At 48.6% G+C, this 27419-nt stretch overlaps 1 protein-coding gene and 1 pseudogene across 1 annotated transcript in view; both read right to left on the reverse strand.

Moving 5' to 3' along the window:
- Positions 1-24244, reverse strand: part of LOC147341339 (zinc finger protein 75D-like) — a 31765-nt gene extending 7521 nt beyond the window's left edge. Inside the window, exons 1-3 of the mRNA XM_086389192.1 lie at positions 24084-24244; positions 1901-2424; positions 535-724 (exon numbers count right to left, since the gene is read on the reverse strand). Of these exons, the coding sequence (XP_086245318.1) occupies positions 535-724; positions 1901-2424; positions 24084-24105 (736 nt within the window). The 5' untranslated portion in view covers positions 24106-24244. The remainder of the gene's footprint in view (positions 1-534; positions 725-1900; positions 2425-24083) is intronic.
- A 33-nt stretch (positions 24245-24277) lies between these two features.
- LOC147341340 (small integral membrane protein 10-like protein 2A) lies at positions 24278-24791 on the reverse strand (annotated as a pseudogene).
- Between the last annotated feature and the right edge of the window lie 2628 nt (positions 24792-27419).

The following is a 27419-nucleotide window of genomic DNA, read 5'->3' on the forward strand; positions in this document are numbered from 1 at the left end:
CCAAAAAGCCACCACTCCATAGAACTGGTTCCCAGTTTTCATTAAATGAAAGGAAATCCACTGCTTTTCCTCTCATTAAAGAAAATGTTCACTGAACTAGGCAAGCATTAGAGGTGTTTGAAAATTAAAACCTTGGTGGGAAACATGGGAGATTTCTTTTATCACTTTTTTCCTGGTGTACAATTCTCTTCCCATTCTGCCACTGACAGCCCATTTCTGATCCCAATTTCTCCTCTAACTTCTAATGGTGAGATGACCCCAAACCCCCGCCTTGTCCTTGCTCTACCTTCTTCTCCCCTCTCAAATTTCTATAGAGAAAGGTCCACATTGTGAATACCAGGGTTCTGTGGTTTGGATGCTTCTGTACCCAAGAATGGCCTTCACCTTCACCCACCACGGACCTACTGTACTCCCACTAGACAGTCATCCTAACTGAAAGCATGACTGGGCACCTGGAAAATTCCCATGCAATGCTCCCTGAACCAATTACTATCACAGCTCCCAGGAGAAGATAATGATGATGAAACTCCTCACCTCCTTCATCCACAGGCTGGCTTTCTTTGTGAGTATTCCAGCGCGGCTCCTGCAGTACCTGGTATATATTCGAACTTTCTCCCTGGAACACACCCATTGGTTGGGGCTCTGCTGGCTTCCACTTAAAGCCTGGGGCCACTGCTGTTCCTCCCAAGAGCGCTGTGTCATTTCCCAGTTGGTGGGTTGTGACCTAAAAATAACCCCCATCCTCATTAGAAAAGAGCTTTTGGTTTTGGGGTGGTGATGGAAGAACAAACAAGAGTAGAGTCCAGGTTTGGGGAGTGTGTAAGGAAATTTTTAAAAATGAAGAGATATTGCGCCATGATTTTCTCACAAGGAACTGTACACATGATCTGGGAAAATCAGATTAAAATGAGAGAAGCTATGACTTGCTTGCCTCCACACCTCCTTGGACAGCCACAGCTCAGGCCAAGAGCAGGGTAGGGGTAGGCTGCCTGTTCTCTCACTGCCTCCAATCTCTTGCTTTCTAGACTTGGATCCTTGATTTAGTGGACTTTTATTTTCTAGTTTCCTCTAAAGAATAAGAAAATGAATAAAAGAGAGTTTTCTGTCAATTGGATTTTCCAATCCTCCCACGTCCAGGGAACAATTTCATGGACAAAGGGGATGCAGCGGAGGAAAAAATGGGGGAAGAGCTGGATTCAACTTTCCGCCATACACTTCAGGTGTATAAGACACTTGTGCTCCTCAAGGCGGGGCTCTCAAGGACAAGTAGGCTGCCATCGCCCCAGGGCAGACCTGGTTACCCACTCACCAGCAAAGCCAAGGCAAAGCATGAAGGCAGGCCACAGAGATGCTTTTCTCCTGGCCCTGCGATGTGTGTTCCCAGCCCAGAGAGCACCACGCCTCAGCATTCTGATTTTCTCCATTTTACTGTGAGCTTATATCTTGTTTCTGATCCTTTTTCCCCTTTTCTTTTTCCATTTCTTCTCTTTCTTTGCAGTCTCCCCAGAAAGGTTTGATTTATACTTTGGCTGCTACACTCTCCTGCCTTTGACCTTTAAAACCCTGCATTTGGAGGTTTTTTCCTCCCTTCCTAGCATTTTCTTGCCTTTTATTTCTTGGCTGCTAAGTCCTGTCTCCTTGGCCATGCTAGGCCAGGCCCACCACCTTCAATTCACCCTGGCCCTAAAGAGGGCAAAATGCATTTCTTTTTCTAAGGCCAGGAAAAGACTCTCAGGAACTCCCCAACCTGGAAGCTGTCAGTGCAAGCCTGTGATTTCAGATTGCACTTAGTTATTCTAAAGGAACAACAGAAGAGTGACTTAATCCATCTCATTCTCCAATTATTGACCCCACTTTCACCCTCTTTCACAGTGTACATATAAGGAATCTTTCTGCTCACCTCATTGCTTATTCCACCACATTCTCTGTGAAAGCGGTCTACCAGGGCCACAGCCTCTTTGACGTTCTGTGGATGATACTTCTGCACCCAGTTCTGGATATGACTGGGCAGAACGTCCAGGAACTGCTCCAGCACCAGCAACTCCAAGATTTGCTCTTTTGAGTGGATCTCTGGCCTCAGCCACTGAGAGCATAATTCCTGCAGTTGGCTGACAGCCTCATACGGTCCAGGTGTGTCATGGTAACAGAAGCTCCGGAAGTGCTGGCGAGCACTCTCAGGATGAAGACTGCCCATCTGTGGGCTGGATTTCTTACTCTTATTGGAACTCTCTTTCACAGACCTCTTAGTCCCCTGTAAAACCTCCACATGTGGGTACAAGCATGCAGGCGCCTTCACAGGGCTCATCATTATTTGCTCTGGGAACAGCTTTTCTTCTATTTGTGACATCCTCCTGGGCCACCTGATAACTGAGGCCTTGTCAGCTTTGGTACAAAACCAATGAGTGGATCTTCTCCCCAAGGGCACTGAGAGAGGGGAGGGGAAAAAAAGTACACGTCAAGAAGAAAGCCACATGACGCACATTTACTTACTTATCAGAGAAGAAGAACAGAAAGTTATCAGAAAAGGAGGAAGAGAAAGTAACCGTTCTGCCTCCTCTTTAAAATTAACTGCCACTCGTGAAGGCTCAAGACTCAGGACATGTTTTCAACCTTTCCTCTGTTACCCAACTTTGAAACAAATATACAACACTGGAAAGACAAATATTAGTTCATCACGTTTTCTTTAAGGTTGAGGAATAAAAAACTTACACGCATTTGCTAAAAGGAGCTTTGATGTTATCCAATACTTAATCTGTGCACTTCCTGTCCCACCTTTAAAAACGGGGGTATTTGACTTTCTCTACATTTTAATAGATCATTCCAGTTTCTTATCCTCAGTGAGATGAGGGACAAATGCTCTGTCCCTTCACCTTTTATGCAGAATGATTCCTTTGCTCCATAGAACATCTAGATTCTCTTTCACATCATATTAATACTTGAAGTGAAACTGAGACACCCAGATCAGAAAAAAATAGAGAAAAAGTAACCTTATTCCTTTCAGCAAGTTTCCCCCTCTAAGCTATTAGATGCCATTAACACTGCTTCTTTGGGACCTCCTGGGAACACATATGAATGTCACTGTGCCCCGTGTTCACAGAAGGCAATGGCACCCCACTCCAGTACTCTTGCCTGGAGAATCCCAGGGAGGGGGGAGCCTGGTGGGCTGCCGTCCATGGGGTCCCACAGAGTCGGACACCACTCAAGCGACTTAGAAGCAGCAGCAGCAACAGCAGCAGCAGCAGCAGCAGCAGCAGCAGCCCCTTTCTACCTGTGTATGAAAATTTCTGCTCACTTTACTAGAAAAACTGACAGCTGGCTTTGTTTCCAAGATATCCAAACGTCACACTCTTAAAACACACACACACACACACACACACACACACACACACACACACACGGAGAAACAGGGACGATAAAGGTTGTTCGGAAACAAGAAAGGTCCTAGAAAAGGTAACCCTTGTCTGGACTTGGTATTTCCTCAGGGTCATAAGAGGTTTTTAAACAAGGCTGACGATGGCCTTGAGAGTCTCATTTTCTCAGAGGTGACCCAAGAGAAACGACAACAAGGCTCTTTCAAGGAAGCCACAGGTGTTCAAAGAAATGGCTCGAGAGGTACAGGGACGCTGCCTGCGCTTCTCTGTCAGCACAAACTACTGTCTTGGAGGCTGAAATGACCTCTTGCTCGGAGCTTCCCTGCTAGTTCAGTTTGAGTAAAGAATCCACCTGCAACGCAACGCAGGAGACCCCAGTTCGATTCCTAGACCGGGAAGAATTGCTGCAGAAGGGATAGGCCACCCACTCCAGTATTCTTGGGACTTCCCCTTTGTGGCTCAGGTGGTAAAGAACCCGCCCACAATGTGGGAGACCTAGGTTCAACCCCTGGGTTGGGAAGATCCCCTGGAGACGGGAAACGCTACAGTTTCCCCAGTGTTCTGGCCTGGAGAAGTCCACGGACTGCATTCGCAAAGAGTTGGACACAACTGCGCGACTTTCAAGTTCACCAGTAATATGCGCATAAGCCAGCAGAAACGGGCAAGTTTCGCTGGGTGCACTGGTAGGCCTTTCCGCCCTATGGCCCACCTCCACCTTCTGGGTCCAAAGTACCAAAAGCTCTCCACGCACCAGCAGCCCCCGGAGTCTACTTCAGCAGCAACCCTGGGTTTTGTTTCCACACGGTGTCCAGAAGTTTGCTTCCGGAGGTTAGATATGACTGTAGGTGCCTGCCTGAGTACCGGCCTCCTCGAGAACAGGTATCGCCGGGTCTCAGACCCGCCCGCCGCCCGGCAAAGAAGCCACAGCGACATCGAGAAGGCCGCCCGCCCCGGCTGACTTCCGCCCTTCCCCCCACCCCCGCCGGCTCGTGAGCTATCTCTAAGGGTACGGCTCGTGATTTCTCGGCGCTCTCCTGACCAAACCCCCAAGGAAAATCAGCTTCTCGATTACCTCCACCCAGCTCTGGCTTCCGTGGACGCCAATTCCCTCTTCCTGGGCTCGGCTATCAAGTCACCACACCTCACGCCGTCGCGGGGAGGCAGGCAGGTGCGGGTTCCCGCGCCCCCGGGGGCGGTGCCGGGAAGGCGCGAGGCCCCGGGCGCGCGCGGACCTTGCGACTTCAGTCTCCGGCGTGACCCCTCTAGCGCCTCGAGACCGTACCCCGGCTCGCCATTCTGGGGTCTCGTGCTGTGGGCCGGGCGCCCACCGGAAACGAAAGGACGGCTTCCGGTGGCTGCGTGATAGCCACGCCCATCACACCCCCCCCCCACCTCCTCTGCCCCCAAAACCTGCGTAGGCGCGCACACGCGAGTCAGGAAGCGTCCCGCACGTCCGCCCCATCCTGGGGTCAGCCCCGGATGCAGAAAAAAAGGACAGTTCAGGTCACCGAGTCTCGGGCTCACGTGAGTCCCGGCGGCGCCGCGAAGGAGGTTGTCTCCTGCGAGCGTCCGCGATCTCCGACCCCCCCCCCCCCCGACTTGCCGCGTGTCTTGCCTCCAGATTACTGCCGAATTGCGTTCCAACAGCCGGTGGCCTTTTCTACCGCGCAGTTCGCCTGGCTAGGACCCCCGTCTCCGAAAGTCATCACTAGGATTGTCCCGGGGACTCGAGTTAGGAGGCTTTTGGTCCTCCTGGCCAGACCCCTCGCTGGATCAGGAGCAGCAGTCCCTCATGTTTTTAAAATCCTTCTCTGGTTTGCAGGCACGTGCTTCCCAACTATTGTTGTTTATTCTTGTTGCTGCTGCTGCCGCCGCCGCCGCCGCCAAGTCGCTTGAGTCGTGTCTGACTCTGTGCGACCCCATGGACGGCAGCCCACCAGGCTCCCCCGGTCCCTGGGAGTCTCCAGGCAAGAACACTGGAGTGGGTTGCCATTTTCTTCTCCAATGCATGCAAGTGAAAAGTGAAAGTGAAGTCGCTCAGTCGTGTCCGACCCTCAGCGACCCCACGGACTGCAGCCTTCCAGGCTCCTCCGTCCATGGGATTTTCCAGGCAAGAGTACTGGAGTGGGGTGCCACAGCCTTCTCCGTTATTCTTGTTAGCTAGGTTTGAACCTCGTGGTGTCCCTTCCGTTTACATTTCGCTTTGACGTATAAAGAAATTCAGATACAGGACGCGGCGTCTGCAGAGTCACGTGGATTACAGGTGGCAGATTTTAGACCAATTGTAGGTCTCCTGTTGTCATAGCCCATGCTTTTGCTACTGTATTAGGCGTCCCTGAAGGACAGGACTCTTGTTTCATCTTACATGTCCTGTAGTGCTTAGCATAGTTCTTTGGAGAAGGCATCTTTCTAAGAACCTGGATATCTCATGTTGTCAGTGTCTCAAAATTTTCATTGTTTACCTAATATTGAGCCATTTGGCGGAGAAGGCAATGGCACCCCACTCCAGTACTCTTGCCTGGAAAATCCTATGCTCGGAGGAGCCTGGTAAGCTGCAGTCCATGGGGTCACTAAGAGTCGGAGAAGTCTGTTCGACTTCACTTTCACTTTTCACTTTCATGTATTGGAGAATGAAATGGCAACCCCCTCCCGTATTCTTGCCTCAAGAATCCCAAGGACAGGGGAGCCTTGTGGGCTTCCGTCTATGGGGTCGCACAGATTCGGACACGACTGAAGCGACTTTTCAGCAGCAGAGCCATTTGGACAAAAGTTATCTATAAGACTCGAAAACAAGAAAGTATGTGTAGCTCAGTTGTACACTGGAGATGAAACTGACCTTAGTGTGAAAAATCAGTGTGAGAAACTCCTCTGGCAAGGATACCAGAGATCTACATGCCAAGGAGGAAAATAAAAAAGGAGTGCCTGTCCGCCATTTAACATGCAAACTAAGATTACACTCAGAAGATAAGGTTAATCCTTATTTGCAGAGCAAAGCTGCCCTAAAGTGTGAGAGGACACCGTGCATTATCTGTGACTGTAAAACCAGTAAACATGTTTGCTTCACCAAGGAGTCGTTTTCAGAATGATTCTTTCAAAGCTGTGTTCCTGAGGTCAGGCCTTTTCAACCGAATGTTTTACAACAATGGAAGAAAAGTCAGAGCATTGTTGCTTCTGGATAATTCCAGGCTTACCTTTCAGCTGGGTCACTCACCAGTGAGGATGGTCAGATAAAGGCATTTTCTTTTTCCTCTTTTTTAAATAGTGAGATTTGTAAACCATGTGAAATTTAATATTAATCTGCTCAAAGTTATTCCTTATAATTGTCTTCACTAGAAATTAGATTATACAGTTAGCCATTTAGAATGAATATGAAAATAAGTATAATGATCTCTTCAGTTTTCCTTATAACCTACTATGGCTTATATGCTTCAAAGAAAAGAAAAAAAAATTTAAATGACTAGAGACTCCAGGAAGACAGGTTGTAATTCACTTAAATTTCATTACATATTAATATGATTAGTGGTTTAAGCATACATTGACCCGTTTTAAAACGTTTTTCCGTTATAAAACTCAGCATAATTAAAGGTTTATAGTTTACTTATAATTTAAATCCATAACGCCCAGATCTCTTCCATACTTACGTTTTGTCTAATATGTTTGAAACACTAAGTAAAAAAGAGAAACTATGTAAAATCTGTGTAAAAAGGATTTTCTTTCCTGTAAACACTTCAACTTTGAGTCACCCAAGGAATCAAGATGTGATCCTGAGCAGCAAACAACTTTAAAGGTGGACGGAAGAATACTGGAGTGGGTTGCCATGTCCTCTTCCAGCGGATCTTCTTGACCCAGGGATGGAACCCATGTCTCTTACATCTCCTGCATTGGCAGATGGGTTCTTTACCACTAGTGAAAGCTTACCAGAAGGGGGGCTCAATTGGGGACTAGGTGAAGACCCCTGTTGGAATGCCTTTTTAGTGCCTAAGAGCAATTATATGGGCCTCCTCTTTGCTCCGGCGTCAAGGGAAACATTCCAAGTAGGAGCAACATCAGTTTGGTGACCTCATAAGATCTGTATGGGGGCTATTACAGTGGCTGCAGTGGGGAGAGGGTAAATCCTTATGAGACTTACCATTCACATCAATTACCATCTTACCCAGACAGAACTGCATGCTCACTGGTTCCGGTTTTGTTCCCTGTGACTTCTGCACTGATGTTCTGCAGAACCGTGCTGGTCACCCTAACTTTGCCTCACTCTACCAGGAACTGCCCAACACCCCACAATATCTGAACATGTATTGTGGCTCTCATGTGGTAGGCAAAAGGATCACTTCACATAGGAAGGTGTCAGATTACCTACCACCTTTCTTACCTTAACCAGGGGAGAACTTCAATTCCGGCCTGGAGACCCCTCCCCCTGCCACCCACCACCTCTCATCAATGCCCAGATTACGGAGCCCAGAGTCCCACTCGGTACCTGGTGTGATGCACACCCAGAGCCATATCTTCATCAATCATGCTTGTAGTCATCACAAATAATAACATCTACAAGTGGGAGCTTTTTCAACATACATATCTTACTGAAAAACATAAGCATTTTACAAATGCTTCTGCCAGCTGAGTTTGTCTCCTCCAAAACACTTGGGAAAGGGCTTGCATGTATCTTTTCAAGCTAGCATTTTTCTTTTTCTTTTGTGATACGTACCCAGGAGTGGAATTGCTGGATCATATGGTAGCTCTATTTTTTTGTTTGTTTGTTTCTGAGGAACATCCATATTGTTTTCCATAGTGGCTGCACCAATTACATTTCCACCAGTGGTGTAGGAAGATTCATATTTCTTCACATTATTGTCAATACTTGTTACAGCTCTTCTTTTTCATAATGGCCATTCTAACAAGTGTGATGTGATATCACATTATCATTTTGATTTGCATTTCCCTGATGGTTAACAGCATAGTGCATCTTTTTTTTTCTATTTATTTTTAATTAAAAGATAATTGCTTTACAGAATTTTGTTGTTTTCAGTCAAACCTCAAAATGAATCAGCCATAGGTATATATATGTCCCTTACTTCTTGAACCTCCCTCCTATCTCCCTCCCCATCCCATCCCTCTACTCTAGGTTGTGGGTCTCAAACAGAGACCCTGTTTGATTTCCCTGAAACATACTGCAAATTCCCACTGCCTATCTATTTTACATATGGTAATTTAAGTTTCCATGTTACTCTCTCCATACATTTCACCCTCTTCTCCCCTCTCCCTGTGTCCATTAGTCTGTTCTCTATGTCTGTTTCTCCACTGCTGTCCTGCAAATAAATTGTTTGTTACCATCGTTCTAGATTTCGGGTATATGCATTCAGTTCAATCACTCAGTCGTGTCCGACTGTTTCCCAGCCCATGGACTGCAGCATGCCAGGCTTCCCTGTCCATCACCAACTCCCGGAGTTTACTCAAATTCATGTCCATTGAGTCGGTGATGCCATCCAACCATCTCATCCTCTGTCATCCCCTTCTCCTCCCGCCTTCAATCTTTCCCAGCATCAGGGTGTTTTCCAATGAGTCAGTTCTTTGCATCGGGTGGCCAAAGTATTGGAGTTTCAGCATCAGCATCAGTCAATGAATATTCAGGACTGAATTCCTTTAGGATTGACTGGTTAGATCTCCTTCCAGTCCAAGAGACTTTGAAGAGTCTCCTCCAACACCACAGTTCAAAAGCATCAATTCTTCAGCGCTCAGCTTTCTTTATAGTCCAACTCTCACATCCATACATGACTACTGGAAAAACCATAGCTTTGACTAGATGGACCTTTGTTGGCAAAGTAATGTCTCTGATTTTTAACATGCTGTCTAGGTTGGTCATAGATTTTCTTCCATGGAGCAAGCGTCTTTTAATTTCATGGCTGCAATCACCATCTGCAGTGATTTTGGAGCCCAAGAAAATAAAGTCTGTCACTGTGTCCATTGTTTCCCCATCTATTTGCCATGAAGTGATGGGACCAGATGCCATGAGCTTAGTTTCCTGTATGTTGAGTTTTAAGCCAGCTTTTTCTTTCTCCTCTTTCACTTCTACCAAGAGGCTCTTTAGTTCTTCCTCACTCTCTGCCATAAAGGTGGTGTCATCTGCATATCTGAGGTTATTGAGATTTCTCCCAGCAATCTTGATTCCAGCTTGTACTTCATCCAGCCTGGCATTTCTCATGATGTATTCTGCATAGAAGTTAAATAAGCAGGGTGACAATATACAGACTTGACATGCTCCTTTCCTGCTTTGGAACCAGTCTATTGTTCCATGTACAATTCTAACTGTTGCTTCTTGACCTTGACCTTCTTGATATATGCATTAGTGTACGACATTTATTTTTCTCTTTCTACTTACTTCACTCTGATAGGCTCTAGTTTCATCCACCTCATTAGAACGGACTCAAATGCATTCCTTTTATGGCTGAGTAATATTCCATTGTGTATATGTACTACAACTTCTTTATCCATTCATCTGTCAATGGACATCTAGGTTGCTTCCATGTTCTAGCTATTGTAAATAGTGCTGCAATGAACAGTGGAGTACATGTGTCTTTTTCAATTTTGGTTTCCTCAGGGTATATGCCTCTGAGTGGTATTGTTTCGTCATACGGTGGTTTTATTCCTGGTTTTTTAAGTAATCTCCATACCATCTTCCATAGTGGCTGTATCAATTTACATTCCCACCAACAGCACAGGAGGGTTACTTTTTCTCCAGGTTTATTGTTTGTAGACTTTTTGATGAGGGCCATTCTGACTAGTGTGAGGTGATATCTCATTGTAGTTTTGACTTGCATTTCTCTAATACTAAGTGATGTTGAGCATCTTCTCATGTACTTGTTAGCCATCTGTATGTCTTTGGAGAAATGTCTGTTTAGGTCTTCTCCCCACTTTTTGATTGGGTTGTTTGTTTTTCTGGTATTGAGTTGTATGAGCTGCTTATATATTTTGCAAATTAATCCTCTGTCAGTTGTTTCATTTGCTATTATTTTCTCCCATTCTGAAGGTTGTCTTTTCACCTTGTTTATAGTTTCCTTTGCTGTGCAAAAGCTTTTAAGTTTAATTAGGTCCCATTTGTTTACTCTTGTTTTTATTTCTATTACTCTAGGTGGTGGATCATAGAGGATCTTGCTTTGATTTATGTCATCAAGTGTTCTGCCTGTGTTTTCCTCTAAGAGTTTTATAGTTTCTGGTCTTACATGTATGTCTTTAATCCTTTTTGAGTTTATCTTTGTGTGTGGTGTTAGGAAGTGTTCTAATTTCATTCTGTACATGTAGCTGTCTAGTTTTCCCAGCACCACTTATTGAAGAGGCTATCTTTGCCCCATTGTATATTCTTACCTGCTTTGTCAAAAATGAGGTATGGATAGACGCATGAATTTATTTCTGGATCTTTTTCCATTGGTCTGTATTTCTGTTTTTGTGCCAGTACCATGCTGTCTTGATGACTGTAGCTTTGTAGTATTATCTGAAGTCAGGAAGGGTGATTCCTCCAGCTCCATTCTTCTCTCCCAAGACCACTTTGGCTATTCGGGGTCTTTTGTGTTTCCAAATGAATTGTGAAATTTTTGTTCTAGTTCTGTGAAAAATGCCATTGGTAATTTGATAGGGATCACATTGAATCTGTATATTGCTTCTGGTAGTATAGTCATTTTCACAATATTGATTCTTCCTACCCAGGAACATGGAATATCTCTCCACCTGTTTTATTAATCTTTGATTTCTTTCATCAGTGTCTTATAATTTTCTGTATACAGGATACAGTTCTTTTGTCTCCTCGGGTAGGTTTATTCCTATATATTTTATTCTTTTTGTTGCAATGGTGAATAGGATTCATTCCTTAATTTCTTTTCCTGATTTTTCATTGTTAGTGTATAGGGATGCAAGTGATTTCTGTGTATTGATTTTGTATCCTGCAACATTGCTAAATTCACTGATTATCTCTAGTAATTTTCTGATAGTATCTTTAAGGTTTTCTATGTATAGTATCATGTCATCCGCAAACAGTGAGAGCTTTACTTCTTCTTTTCCAGTCTGGATTCCTTTTATTTCTTTTTCTTCTCTGATTGCTGTAGCTAGGACTTCCAAAACTATGTAGAATAATAGTGGTGAGAGCATCTTTTAATGTACCTGTTGGCCATCTGGGCTTCCCTGGTGGCTCAGAAGTAAAGAATCTGCCTGCGATGTGAGAGACCTGGGTTTGATCCTTAGGATGGGATGATCCGCTGGAGAAGGGAATGGCAACCCACTCCAGTATTCTTGCCTGGAGAAGTCCATGGACCGAGAAGCCTGGCCAGCTACAGTCCATGGAGTCTGCAAAGAGTCAGACACAAGTGAGTGAGTAACACTGGTCATCTGTATGTCTTTGGGAAAATTTCTATTCGGATCCTCTGCCCAGTTTTAATGGCACTATTCACTTTTCTGCTCTTGAGTTGTATGAGGTGTTTACATATTCTATTTCTTCCTTCAGGTGATCTTCCCTACCCAGGGGTCAAATCTGGATCTCCTGAGTTGCAGGCAGATTCTTTACCATCTGAGCCACCAGGGAAGTTCCCATATTTTTTTTGGATATTAGCCCCTTATCAGATACATGACATGCAAGTATTTTGACCCATTTAATAGTTGCCTTTTCATTTCATTGATGGTTTCCTTTGCTGGGCAGAGGCCTTTTAGTTTAATATAGCCCTGCTTGCTTATTTTTTGCTTTTGTTCCTTTGATTTTGGTGTCAGAACCTCCTGACTTCTTCTGTGACCATGCATAGGAGCATACCAATCACTCTAATTCTGCCTTACCTTAGCAGGGTCAGGAGATTTCCTTAAACATTCTTATAGTCCTCAAATATGTATGTGTGGCCTTTGTGTTGTGGCCCAAAGGATAATTTCTTATAGGGATCTATTTATTTACTTACTCTCTTTCTTTCCTTAATGAATTGTTAAGCCTCAGAAATCACCAGTTACGCAGGGCAGCTTGAGAGACCTGGTATCTCACAGTGGGGCATTTAGTCATCTAGTATCAGGGAGGCAATGAAAAGATGAAGAGAGCATGCTGTTCCTCTAGTATATGCCAGGAAGACTCTCATCTATTGGCTTGACATAGGCTTCTTACAGCCACCTGATATGCCCTACAGCACCATCACACAGCACACCACATGGCCTAGTACACTCACTTGCATTGGCTGGAGTCACCTGCAAAAGTTTCTTTTCCTATAAGGCTGTGTATTGTTCATGGACCTAGAAACTGAAAACATTATTCCTGCATCGAGGATGTCTGAATTATCTTACAAGCCAATAAAATGGAGGAATACAACAGATCCAAAAATTGCTTATTTAGTGTTATTCATAAGGCCTTCCAGTTCACCTTTGAAAGCAATTTCCTGCACGTACTCATATAGGGTTGATTTTGAATTAATTGCATGGTGGTAGGAAAGAGACGGAGAAGGCAATGGCACCTCACTCCAGTACTCTTGCCTGGAAAATCCCATGGACGGAGGAGCCTGGTAGGCTGCAGTCCATGGGGTCGCTGAGGGTCGGGCACAACTGAGCGACTTCACTTTCACTTTCCTGCATTGGAGAAGGAAATGGCAACCCACTCCAATGTTCTTGCCTGGAGAATCCCAGGGATGGGGGAGCCTGGTGGGCTGCCATCTGAGGGGTCACACAGAGTCTGACACGACTGAAGTGACTTAGCAGCAGCAGCAGGAAAGAGAAGGGGGCAGAGATCGATTCTGATTGTGTATGGGTTGATACTTATTGCTCATAGATGATGAGAACATGCAGTATCTCTGTATTATTTTTCAACTTCCATGTGTTTTGATCATTGTCATGAAGTTTGTGAAATGCAATCTGTTTGGCGAGAAGCTACAAGTGCAGGCCCTGGTGCACATGAAGTGCTCTTTTACCTCATTAGTCTCTGGAGAGCAAGAAAACAAACCTCACAGTGCACAATGTGCATCAGCGAGACGGGGTCAGAGGTGCTCTGGAGATGCAGTTTCATCCTAAACTTTGGGATTTGTTGAAAGATATTGAGAGAAGAATGGGATGGCTATATTTATGAACCATGTTATCTAGGAGAAGGAGGGTGAACTTGGCATTGGTTGGGGTGGGGCTGAAAACCTGGGAATGGGTAGACAGTGACAGGAAACTTGTAGAGAGTCAACAGCAACATAAGTTGTATCTAAACCGAAGCAAGGCTGATGGGGGATGGATTCAAGAAACAACAGGAAGTAGAGTCTTGCTAACTGGATGCATGAGGGAGAAGGACACAGCCAGTAAAGAGACGACTCCTGATTTTGGAGTGGATGGTGGTGACACCACACAAGATAGGGAACCAAAAAAGGAAAGAAGGGTATTTTGGGTTTTTAGAAAAGACAAATTCAACTTGGAACAGTTGGCTATGAACACTTGAGTGTGCCAAAAGCAGCTAGATCTCTGATGTGAATCTGCTTGGTTACCACTAAGGGTTGGTTCTTGATATTGCAGGGTAATGAACTCATTTTTGCAAGAGTCAAAAATTAAGATATACTCACCAGAGACTGATCTACAAGCTAGAATGCCAATCAGAACTACAGTGGGAACTATAATGGTCAGGGTAAAATACCAACACGAATTAGAAAGCAGAAAGTATTCTTGAGGGAAAGTGATGCCAGAACAGATGTATTTTAACTGGGGACCTCAGAAGCCCCAGGTGAAAAATAATAGTCTGCAGTTCCATAAATCTTCCAGAGGAAAACAATGTGGTTGACTTTGCAGGTTTAAGTCCTCTGTGGCATAAAAGGCTGAGCAAATCCGTATGCTCCATGGAGCACACAGGTGATGGAAAAGCATAGATAGGGATTGGTGGAGGCAGAGGGCAGAACCGAGGGAGGGCAGGAATCTAGCGGAGCTCTCAGCCTTCAGTTGCCCTCCCAGCGGCCCCACTCCCCGAACCCAGAAGGAGAGGTAGTAGTACCAACTGGCTTGCTCCTTTGGCTGTGGGAGGCCAAAGGTTCAGGTACACCAAAGAGACAGCAGGGGGAGGCTGTGAGGGGGTTTCAGCTGTAGGACACCCTGAAAGTCGCAGGGTGGCTTTGTCTTTCCCAAATCCAGGGAAGGTTGATGAATAGAATCCCTTCCATTTCCTGTTTTCTTTTTTCTTCCTTTGGATCTCGGCTACCCACTCTGTGCAGCTGAGGGCAAGCAGATGAGAACTGGGTGAAGGAGCTACAGATGAGGCGGAAGGAGTGAGTTGTTTCCAGATGGTGTGCAGTGGGGGCGCCCCCGCAGCCGGGTTCACACAGAAGTTGCCGCCCACCGAACCCGTCCCAGGACGAGCCAGGCCCTTACCCATGCTCGCGGCCACACTGGACCCACGACAGTCGCCAGGTGGGTGCTACCCACGCCAATTTGACCAGTCACGAAGCTGAGGCTCAGAAAGGCCGAGTGGCCTGCCCTGGTTAAGTGGTAGAGCTGCTGTGTCTAAATAGAGAGTTTATGACCTTGACCTTGACGCGGTGCTCCGTTTTGACGTCCTGAGACTAAGCAGCTCTTCTGACCAGCTCAGAATCAAGCTGATCACTAACGAAGACGGGTCCTCATGGATAGACCGCTTCTGCGTGTCAGCCACTGTGCTCAGTGTCCACTGATTGATGTGATGTGAATTGCCAACACAACACCCCCTGGTTTTCTGATATAATTCAAAGAATCCACCAGTAGATGGCGCAGCTCCACTGGGTTTTCGAGTTATAGGAGGCTCTGCACACTCACGTTGACATATATTACTCCCACTCCCTTCGTGTGTCCCAAGGCCTCTCTTCTCTTTCTTATCTTGCCCTTATCAAAACTGGCTGTGCACGGATGACTGTCCCTGTCGCTGAAGGCCTTGGCAACACAACACCTTTAGGGCTTTCTGATGTAGTTCAAGGGATCAACCAGCAGGTGGCGATGCTCCACTCAGAAATCGGAAGAATGTAATCGGTTCCTGCTGCTGCTGCTAAGTCGCTTCAGTCGTGTCCGACTCTGTGCGACCCCATAGATGGCAGCCCACCAGGCCCCGCCGTCCCTGGGATTCTCCAGGCAAGAACACTGGAGTGGGTTGCCATTTCCTTCTCCAATGCATGACAGTGAAAAGTGAAAGTGAAGTCGCTCAGTCGTGTCCGACTCTTAGCGACCCCATGGACTGCAGCCTACCAGGCTCCTCCGTCCATGGGATTTTCCAGGCAAGAGTACTGGTGTGGGGTGCCATTGCGGTTCCTAAGTTATTTATTTTGGCTGTGCTGGGTCTTTTCTCTGGCTACAGCGAGCCAGGGCTACTCTTGGTTTCAGTACGTGGGCTTTTCATTGCCGTGGCTTCTCTTGTTTCGAAGCACAGGCTCTAGTGCCAGAAGGCTTCAACGGTTGTGGCTACCTGGCTTCGTTGCTCTGTGGCAAGTGGGATCTTCCTGGACCAGAGATGGAAGCCTTGTGCAGTGAACTGGCAGGATAATTCTCAACCACTGAACCATCAAGGGAGCACTGGAAGGTGAAATCTTAACTGCTGGATAACCAAGGAAGTCTCACAAGTCATGGATTTAGATGCAAGGACATATGACAGGGGCTTGGTTGCAGAAACAAGACATGAACTTGTCCCCTGGGACCAGAGGGGAATCTGCCACAGGGTGCAACTGATCAGAATCGTGCAGAAAAGCCTGAGCTGAAAGTCAGGAAACCTGGATGCTAATCTTGGCTCTCCCACCCATTAGTTTTGTGGTTTTGGGTACATCACTGTACGTCCTTTTTCAGTTCATTTAAAATACAGTTTACTTATGTCAACCTCTCGACTCTCAAGATATCAGGGAGTAGTGCTTTCAAACTCTAATCACCAGTTATTATGAAAGTGTAAGTCCTAATTCAATACGCCTGTGGTGGAGGCCTCAGAGTGACAAGTTCCCAGGTGATACTGATGCAGCTGGTCCCTGGACCACACTTTGAGTAGCAGGCAAGCGTCCACTACAGAAGTGGCTCAAGGGCGCTCTCTGCTGGTGTGGAGGCCAGAGGCAGGACTCTAGTCACCAGCCCCTCCCCAGCTTCAGCAAGAGCAGCTTGTCTTTTGATGTCCTGAGACTGAGCAGCTCTTCTGACCAGCTCTGAATCGAGCTGATCACTAACAAAGATGGGGTCTTGTGTACAGACCACTTCCACGAGTCAGTCACCGTGCTCACTGTTCAGTGATTGATGTGTACTGGTTCACATGTTCCTCAGAGAACCATGGAATTACTCACCATCTCGCAGACGAAGTGAACGACAGAGAATCTGAATGTGCTCAGTCGCTCAGTCCTGTCTTACCCTTTATGACCCCCATGGAACATAGCCCGCCAGGCTCCTCTGTCCTTGAAATTCTCCAGGCAAGAATGCTGAAGTGGGTAGCCATTCCGTTCTCCAGAGGATTTTCCTGACCCAGGGATCGAACCCGCCTCTCAAGCGGGTTTCAAGCAGATTCTTTACCACTCAGCCACCAGGGAAGCCCAGAGAGTCTGAAGGACCTGGCCAAAGTGACTCCAGTCAAGAGTCTGGGTTCGAACCCAGCTAGTTTCCCCTCCCAAGTCTGCTCCAAGCACCACGTGCCTGGTGTATAAGAGGTAATGACAATTTCCAGTACTGCTGGTGTTCTGAAAAGTCCCTGGTGACTTAAGGGGGTACCCTGCATCCCAGATGTATTTGCAAATCTTGTGGTGTGCATAGAAATCTGAAGCACATAGTCAGTTCATAGATTCTTATTTGCTCAAGATCTTGCACCTCCTATAACTTGAAAACCTGTATATCTCGTCCTCATGGTTTGTTCATTACAGAAAGCAAATTCTGCCAAAACTTGGTGAAGGCTCCATGCTCCAGTCCAAGGCTGGCCAGAGCTGGTGGATGCCTTGAACTATATCAGAAAACCCAGTGGGTATTTTGTGACCAAGAACTTCATTGACAGAAGCAGTCATGCATATACAGTCAGCTTTGTTTTTTAAATTGTAGTACAGCTGATATACAATATTGTGTTAGTTTTAGGAGCACAGCAAAGTGATTCGGTTTTATATACGTATATTCTTTTTAAAATTTTTCTGAGTTATTAGAAAATAGTGAATATCGTTCCCTATGCTTTACAGTAAGTCCTTGTTTATTTTATATATAGTAGTGTGTATATGGGAGAAGGCGATGGCACCCCACTCCAGTACTCTTGCCTGGAAAATCCCATGGATGGAGGAGCCTAGTAGGCTGCAGTCCATGGGGTCAAGAAGAGTCGGACACGACTGAGCGACTTCACTTTCACTTTTCACTGTCATGCATTGGAGAAGGAAATGGCAACCCACTCCAGTGTTCTTGCCTAGAGAATCCCAGGGACGGCAGGGCCTGGTGGGCTGCCATCTATGGGGTCGCACAGAGTCGGACACGACTGAAGTGACTTAGCAGCAGCAGCAGTGTGTATACGTTAATACCATACTCCTAATTTATCAAGGGTTTAATTTCCAAAATATACAAACAAATCAGGAAACTCAATATAAGAAAATGAAAAAAATGGGCAGAAAAGCTAAACAGACATTTCTAAAAAAAACGACATAGATGCTAAGGGGATGAGAAGAGAGGTCTTGGGGCACAGAAAGGGAGTGGGAGGAATGGGTGTCAAGATGAGGTTGTAGAGCCTCTGCTTTAGCTATGACTGGGATTCCCAGGGTGACAGAGACTGGCTTTCTGTTAAATTTGACCTTGCAGAAAAGGCGCCCGGCAAGGCAAGGTCAAACTGCAGTATTTCGCAGGTGGCATGTACATGGAGATTTGCCATCATCATGAAGTCATAGAAAATGAGAAAACAGAAACATAGAGAAAATAGTCTACTGGTCTCAAACTATCAAAAAGAACTGAGAAGTTGCTTCCCTGGGGCCTGCACTACTGTGCCTGTAGGCCAGGAAACGGGTGCAGGGAGGCACGGTGCCATGCCCACATGCCCAGAGCTGGTGATCTGTGGAGCTGGAACCCACCCGGCCTTTCATTCCTGGACTGGGGCTCTGCCCTCTGTACTCCTGGGTGCAAAACCCTGTTGTAGAGAGAGGTAGGAAAAGCAGGATGGAGAACACTCCACGGGGTCTGGGTTAAGGATGTGCACAACATCTGAATAAAAAATGCTTTAAAAAGTGCTCTGATCTGCCGTGGTATTCACCTGGAAACAACTTTCGATAAGACTTTCCAGAACAATTGCCTCGAGAACATCGATGGAATTACCTTCCAGTTGTGTCTGGGGCATTCATTGGAATTCCTGCCACATGTGTCCTGACATTTCTTTTTAATCTACACCATGTAAAAATGCAATCTTTGGCTGCCAGTCTCTGGGAACTGGGAAAGTCACCTATGGCTCTGCTGCTCCGGGTGGCCAAGCTGCTCTGAGTTAACCTTGGACCTGGAGCTGGCCATAGCAACGACATCCCAGATTACTTCCTGGGTACACGAGGGGTCGCATTCCTCCTGACTGAACCCTCCCATGAGCCCTGCACCTATTATGCTCTCACATGGTCTGTGTGGGCTCCTCTGTCTGGTCCATGGGTTCAGTGCTCAGGGCCTACTTTGGGGTCGGGCATGGAGAGGAGCCCAGGAAATATGTCTTGCCAAATGAGCGGCTGAGGGTCTCTGAAGAATCGCCTTCCCTGAGGCCCTCTGGGTGCCACTGTGACCCCATTATCAGGGTGAATGTTAATGAGCTACAGGGGATGTGTGGCATAAATTGGGGTGTGGGAGGCAGGGGAAGGAGGGATTCCAGAGGAGACCTCGGATTTCTGGGTAAGGGGTGTTGTGGGTGGATGAGCAGTGGCGGCTGCTGCAGATGGACCCTGTGGTGGCCACAGAGAGGGAGGGCTGTCATGGCAGCCACTGAGGGAAGCCTCGAGAAGGGCTTGGTGACCAGGCAAGGGAGAAGCTGGCCTGAGGTAGCCTTGGGGACTGCTCTGCAGAAGAGGCAGAGGCTCCCAGGTTCAGCCTGGTTCCCAGTGCTGAGGTGGAACACAGCCTCAAGATAATCAGGAGCTTCTGCCACTGTCAGCGGGGCAGTGGGGAGTGAGATTGTCTCTGAGTGCACAGGGTTGGGGGGGGATACCCAGTGCCTTGGTGGGGAGCTGTGGCCCATGGAGGCCTACTGTTTGTGGAGGTTGGGAAAGTCGGTCATAGGCCCCAGGAGGCGCTCTGGCCAGAGGGGAAGCCCCACTGTGCTGGCTTTCATGGGTAGGCACTGTCTGGGCATCTTCCTCCTGCCTGGTTGGGTGTGGGGGGCAGCAGAAGGGCTGGAATGGGCCTCCCTGGAGGGGCTGGGCAAGTGGGTGCAGGGAGCTGAGAGCTGGACGGGGTGCAGGGTGCAGGCTCAGAAGCAGCCTCAGGCCCAGGAAAATCATGGGTGCCAAGAAGGAGACCCAGAGGCAGCGAGAACACTGGACCAGAAGCCACAGGCTGTGCCTGGGCCCAGATGCTGAGTCAGCCCTTAGCTCAGGGTGGTGGAAGTGAAAGAGCAGAGCAGGAGGTGGCAGGAAGACAGAGCAGGAGAGGTCTGGCTGAGACCAGAGGCTGAGGCTAAGGAGGGAGAGCAAACAATCATCTCTTGGGGGTGCAGAGGGTGCCCAGATAAGGGCTGGGGAGGCTGTGTGCTCTTCCTCCCTGCCTGGGTAGGTGAATGCAGGTGTGGAGGTGGGGTCTGAGCTGGATCCTGGTCTAAGGGTGGGCAGAGTCAGGAGGCAGACAGGGAGGATGGGGAGCAGAGAATGAGTCCCTCCAGTGTGGTGACAGGACCCTCAGGGAATGTCAGGGCCAGGCCTTAAGATCTGCCAGTAGCTCAGAGCCTTGGTCCTGTCGTGGGACTCTGCTTAAGCACAGGTCTCAGCCACCCCACGACCTGACGTTTCTGTTTCTGTGCGCAGAAGAGGGCCCTACCTTCCTCCCTCTGAGGTGGGTGCTGTGCTTCTCTGCAGGCCTCCCTCCCACAGCCTCTGACCACCACCCCCGCTCCCTCTGCAGCAGTCTCGGAGTCCCCACCCCGGGCCCTGTGATGGGACAGCTTGAGTCTAAGGTGGAGGGAAGGGAAGCTGGTCTCTGGTCCCCAACGTTGATCTTCTTCAAAACGAGCACCAACCTGGCTGCCAGGGAAGCGATGGGTCCCTGCCACCTGCTGCTGCAGAGGGGCCTCCGGGTGACACAAAGTGATCTGCAGACGGTCCATTTCACCTCACCTACCCCAGCCCATCCTTGGGGTTCAACTGAATTAAGTGCTTTCTAACACCAGGCTTTAAAATAAAGAAAACGCTTAGCTGTATGGTTATTCAAATAGTTTGTGAATGGGACAAACTGGGACAATCGCTTCATCTTAGGCCAGGCCTGTGCTGCTGACTTCTCATCATGGGAGCAGCGCTCCAAGTCAAGTCCTGTCTCAGAGCATCTTCTGAACAGGCCACCATCCCTGCCATGACCCCACCCACTTATAGCCCTCAGGATGCTCCCCTGCCCCAGCTTCTGGCCGCCAGAGTAGGGTGAGCTCACCCCCAGCCCCCCTCCTCCAAGGGGGCACCACACCAGAAACAAGAGGCCTCCAGTTTTCATTTTATTCAATTCAAAGAATATTTTTTATTAACTTAGACAGACACAAGATGTGACAACACTGGAAACAAGAACATTTCTCTGACCAGACTGCGCTGACTGGTGCAGAGTTCATCACACACAGAAAAGGAGCAGTGGTCTTATTCAAGTCAGTGATTGTGTGTAAGCTCCACTGCCTGAAAACCAGACTGCAAATAAAGTGCAAAGAGAGCAGCAGGGGCCCAGTCGGGAGATGAGGAAGAGACGGGAGAGCAGAAGCAGCCAACGACTCAAGATCAAAACGGTAAGAAGAGCAGTGGCAGGAGCACGTGCTGAGGACGTGTCCCCGCCCCTCCCACGGCCAACATCTTTGGGGGCGGACAGCCCCAGCCAGGGCCCCACAAGGAGCGGGGATTCTCTGCAGGTGACGAGGGGTCTCTGAGCCCGGGGCCCCTGAATCTCCAACATACTTTCTCCACTTTGGGAAGCAGCCTCCCAGGGCCCAGGCAGCTCCAACAGAGCCACGAGCCCGGGAAGGACAGGGAGCCCGTCCTGCACTGCACACCAGCTAAACAGCTCTGCACCCTCTGCAGCGCATAGTCACTTGTGTGTGCACAAGCAATCACACACTTGTGCACAGACACACACCCATTCACAAATGCACACTGACACGTGTATTCACACACACACACACTCACATCCGCACATTCACACACAAACATCTGTGCATTCATGCATCTGTACTCATACCCACACACTCATCCACACACCCCCTCACACACTCACACACTCAAGCCCTCATGCATGTGCATACATACTCGCACATACATGCCCACACACATCCCACACTCACACATGCACTCAACATGCACACTCACACACACATTCACACACAGGCATGCACATATTAAGTAAAGACCCTCCCTAGTGCCCTCCTCAGGCCCTCTTAGGCTGGCCCAGGAAGAGGCTGCAGCTGGGGATCCAGTCACCCAGAGGGTGAGATCCAAACTTGAAAAGGGCCCATTTATGCATCAGCCCCAAGGAGGCCCCTGGTCCTCCGCTCCTCTCCTCCCCTGCAGCCCAAGTCACAGTCTCTCAGAACTCCAGGGATGCAGTCCAAAGGCTGGCAGTCTCCCGGAAGTGGTCCTGGAGGGACACAGTTGGGGTGGAGGAGGGGCCACCAGGACCAGGGGTTTCCAGGCAACTTGGCACAAGGGAGGAAGCCATCAGCGCCCTTCCGTCTGTGGGAATCTGCGGGGGGCATGTGGTAGCCTGGGTGCAGCCTCAGGCCTCAGGGTGAGGCAGGCAGAGCTCTTCAGCCGGGCCCTGGGTGGCTGAGAAGGGCACATGGTGTGAGGCTCAGCCCCTCTGTCCCAGGGGCAACCAGGCTGCTGTGGTTCTTAGTCCCAGGAACTGAGGACCAGGACCGCAAGCAATCAGTGAGGGGGCAGATGTGGATGTGGGATGGGGGTGAGGGCCAGGGCCTCTCCCGGCTCCCCTCAGTGCCGCTCCTGGTGCACCAGTCAGCAGCACAGCCAGGACCGCTGCAGGCCCATCCAGAGCAGATGCTCCTGTGTGATCCTAGCAGGAGGGGCAGCCTGGAGACAGAGACATGGGGTCATGCGTGGGTCTCAGCTCCACCCCACCCACTTGTATCCCTTCCCTCCTATTACACTCGGCCCCAGGAGCCAGCCAACACTCCTACCCAAACTGAGAGGCCTGTGCCACTCAACACCAAGGAACCCCTGGTTAAGCCTTGCGTGGGGCTTGGGTTGGGGTGGGAAGGCCTGACTGTGTGTGAATACCTTGCTCCCCAGGGGTTCTGGGACTCATCTCTCCTGTGACCATCTCAGCTTAGACTGTCCCCTGGTTCTTCCCCGTGACTTGCCATACACCCCACCTTCCCTGCCACGGGCCTTTCTCTCTAGGTCCCTTGGGAGCCTGTGCTCCCTTCCCCCATCCCACTGTGCCAGGTCTCCCAGAGACTGGGGGGCAGGTGGGGAATTCAGGCCCGGAGGCAGGTTCAGCTCCCCCACTTCTGATCTATGTGACAAGGGCAAATGTCTCCCTTCCCAGAGCCCAGCAGGTGGGGAGAACAGAGCTCCACCAGAGTGTCTCTAGCACCATCCTTCCTCCCTCATGCCAGTACTGGATCACCAGGCCACCCCTCCCCTTGGGCTCTCCACCTGGAAGGCCCTGCCTCTCCTCGAGGGGTCAGTCCCTTCTCTCGGGCGCTCCCCAGGCAACTCTAGGGGCAGGGGTGCCCCAGGCAGGGATTTGATTCTCTTGACCACAGAAGGGGCAGTTCACCTTCTATAACACCAGTTCTTACAAGAAAAACATTGGGACTTGAGAGTTGCCTCCTCACCCAAAGACATCCCTGTCTCCCCAACTGTCGCCTACCCTACAAGCCTCTTCTCCATCTGCTCTCCCATCCCAGCCTGACAGCTGCCCTCCACTCAAGGAGACCCCCACTTTCCCAAATCCTTTGGGACACAGGGGCTGCTGGAGGCTGTCCAGGACTGGAGCAGCGCATTCTGTAGCACCAGGAAGGCACTGATAGGAGGTGGAGGGAGCGTGGCTGAGATGGGGCAGGGCTGGGAGGAACACGTCTTTCCCTCTTCCCTGTCCCCTGATGCAAAGCTTTGGAGGGTGGATAGGAGCAAGATAGACAGCAGGAGCAGGCAGAGAGCAGTCCCAGAGACCCGCCAGGAGGAAGTCTTGTGAAGGGCTGAGAAAGAGACAGACCTGGGCTTGGGCCAAGAACACAACCATCCGTCCAGGCTGCCTCTCGAGGGGTGGAGGACAAGGGGGCCAGCATCCGCTCTCTTCCAGAGCTTTCCGGGCCTCTCCAGGGCCATTTCCCTCTATTCCCCTGTGTTCAGGCGACACTACCGTGGCCGTGGGCCGAGGTGATGGGGTGACCCTCGGAGATGCCCAGGCAGCTGCCCCTCATCCCCATCTTGGATATATGACAAGGGAGTCCAGAGGGCCTGCATGCACCCTGCCTTGCCTGCTCTCGGCCAGGCAGCTTTCCAGGCGGGTTTCCTCAGGTCCCTTCCTCATCTCCCCAAGCCACCCAGCAGCCTGGACATCTAGATGTCATGGCGACCACCTCCCTCCAGCCCGCAAGTCCAACCTCTGGCCTCCTACCTTTTCGGTCGGGGTCAGTCATTCATGTTCCTACTGAAGAATTTCTTCCTTCTGCTCCCCCCTTCGGCCAAAGTGAGGCAACAGGTCGGCTGCACTCAGATACTTTTCTCGAGTTCGATGCAAAGGGCCCGTTTTGAGAGTTTCAATGCAGTTCGTCACCGGCCGCGAAGTGGCTGGCCAGAGCCAGGGCTCGGTGGCTGTGTCCTCGGCGGAGGTCTAGGGCTCAGAGGCCTGATCCGCTCCTTCCTCGTCCCCCGGAGCGTCCCGGCGGCCCCCGGCCCAGTGATCCTTCATGCTGATGCCCCTGCCGTCGCGGCCGGGCGGAGGTGGTAGCGGGCGTTCACTCGATCCTCACCTGCAGGCGCACGTTGAGCATCACCGAGGCCACGATGTAGAAATAGGGGAAGTTCATGCGCAGACGCTAAGCCAGGTCGAAGAAGGTGATCAAGGTGCGCGTTGAGCCCCTTGAAGAAGGCACCGTACGAGCTGCGGATCGCGGCTGAGCGCGCCAGCCGCACTGCCACGCCCGACATGGCCGCTGCCGCCGCCGCCGCAGACAAAGCCCCCGACGCCGCCATGGGCCCGGGCCGGCGCGGGCCCCGCGGACCGACCGCAGCACGAGCTGGCGGACAGGTGGACGCGAGGCCTGGAGCCGCTGGCCAACAGCAGTCGCGTCCCACCCCGCCCTGTTCCGCCGCGCCCCGCCTTCAGTCTCCCCTCAGGGGCTGGGCTCCCGATGACTCCTCCGCCACAGCCAAGGCCCCACCTGAGCTGCCTAGGGACAGCTCCGCCCCCTCGCCTGCACGCACATTGGCGACCGCCTGCGCAGCTCCGCCCCTAGCATGGCCCTGCCCCTTGTCCGGTACCACAGAGCTGCTGCCAACGACTCAGCCCAAACCCCGGTACCTGCCCCTCCGCAAAGCCCCGCCTCCTCCCGGACTCCCAAGAGAGCCGGAGGGCCTGAAAGCTTTTTTTGTCAAGTGCTGCCCTCCTGGGATCCTTTTGCAGAATGCGCTATTCTGCAAGGAAGGCCCACCCGGAGCTCTTTATCCGTTTACACCATCCCCTTTCCCTCACTGTCTCCGCAGAAAATCTGGCCAGCTAGCCACTGCACTTTTAATTCATGTTTTTTTCTGGTAACTGCACTGTGGAATTTCACCAAACCTACATGCTCATTTTCCCCCCGTTCATGTGTATTTCGTGAATGCTCCTTTACCCCCATTGTCCTTACCTTTCATCCCATGGTGATTTCTATGCACTCCTCTTAGTCTGTCTTTGCCCTGGATGCTGCGCAAGGTCTTCTCAGCTGTACATTTGCCCTCATTCATTGCTGTTTATCTGCTCTTGGGTTTTAAAGCCCTTTCGTGGTTTCACCTAATGTTTATCTAAACCAAATCCAATTCAAAGTCCATGACATTTTCAGAATTATTGAAATGTGCTTGCTTCATTGTAGTCAGGACTTTTAAAAAGCCGTCTGCAAAAGATTTCATCCCAGTTTTCACAAGGAGGGCTGGCCTAAGTTAATACCTTACTAATTCCTCTCAGAATGCCTGTTCAGTCATACTGAATATCTCTGTGACATCTGTATAAATGTTTAAGAAACCCAGCAGATTCATATACACTGATTGAGCAGTTGTCCTGGAGAAGAGAGAGTTTGAGAGGCACTAGGTTATTGGATCACAACAATATAACCATGCATGAATACGAATGCATAAAAAAAATCAGGGTAGATAAATGTCACATTATTGAACATCATTTACTCTGGTTAAGGAAGTAGGAAGAAAGACATACTTTTTGTTTTTCGTGTATATGTATGTATATCCATTTGTGTATCTGTAACTATTACTTGTATAATACAACAAAAATATTTGAAACAGAAGGGGCCACATGAATATAGATTTAAGCTACATAGAAACCTTTTTTTTTTGTTTTTTTCCTAGACTGGATCCTGCCTCATTCATGTGCAGAGCCTGTTCCCTCCAATCATTTCTGAAACCTCTTCTTGGCCACATCTCATTTATCTTTAGCATTTTATTTTGAAATAATTATAGACTCAGGGAAGTTGCACAAATAGCACAAAAAAGACCTTGTGCCTTTTACCCACGTACCCCAATGGTGACATGTTCTATAGATGCAGTATAATATTAAAACTAGGAAACTGACACTGGTATATTACTCTTGACTAGACTACAGGCCCAATTCGGGTTTCTCCATTTTTCTAACCTGCATTAATTTGTGTGTATGTGTGCCTGTATCGCTCTAGCAATTTTATCCCATGTCAGGATTCATGCAACCACCACTATGATCAAGATACAAAAATATTCCAACACCACAAAAGAACTGATTTGAGCCACCTCTTTGTACTTACTCAGCAACCCTATACATATTTTGTTAGAGTTTCATCTATTTCATTTCCTTTAGAATGGCTGTAAATGGTACTGTGTGCTTAATTTTGGTTTCCACATGTTCACTTTCCATATACAGAATGCAATTATTTTTAAAATTTATTTATTTGGCTGCACCAAGGTCTTAGTTGTGGCACACAGGATCTTCCGTCTTCGTTGTGGCATGTGGGATCTAATTCCCTACCCAGGGATAGAACCTGAGTCCCCCTGCGCTGGGAGATCAGGGTCTTAGCTACTGAACCACCAGGGAAGTCCCTGCAATTGAATTTTTAATGAAACTTTTTATTTAGAGGTAACTGTAGATTTACATACAGTTGCAAGAAAAAAATAGATCCCGCGTACATTTTACCCAATTTTCCACAGTTTTCCACATCTTTCAAAACTGCAGTATGGTGCAATATCAAAATCAGGACATTGACACAATCTACCGATCTTGTTCAGATTTCCCCAATTTACTTTTTCGTTTGTGTGTGTGTGTTTGTGAATTGTTCTATGCAGTTTTATCACATATGTGCATTCATGCATCCACCATCACAGTCAAGATACAGAACAGTTTCATAACTATAAGGATCCCTCATGTTGCCCTTTTTTTTGACCACACCCACTTCTCTCCTGTTCGCCTTCCTTAATGCTTCACAACCACTAATCTGCTGTCTATTTCTATAATTTAGTCTTTTTGAGAATGTTGTAAAAATGGAATCTTATAGGATGTAACTTTTTGGGATTGGGTTTTTTTTTTCTTTCTTTCTTTTACTTTGGAGATTGGCTTTTTCACTCAGTCTGGGATTTTTTTTCTCATTTTTCTTTGGAGAGTCATCCAAGTTGCTAGAAATGTCAAGTGTCAATAGTTCACTGCTTTTATTGCTAAGTTAGTATTCCTTTGCATGGTTGCACCAGAATTTGTATCCCTCCTACCCAAGAAGGACACCAG

The sequence above is a fragment of the Bos grunniens genome, chromosome X, assembly GCF_055505025.1.
Source record: "Bos grunniens cultivar Pamir isolate PY7600 chromosome X, Bosgru_T2T1.0, whole genome shotgun sequence".
In the NCBI taxonomy this organism is placed as follows: domain Eukaryota; kingdom Metazoa; phylum Chordata; class Mammalia; order Artiodactyla; family Bovidae; genus Bos; species Bos grunniens.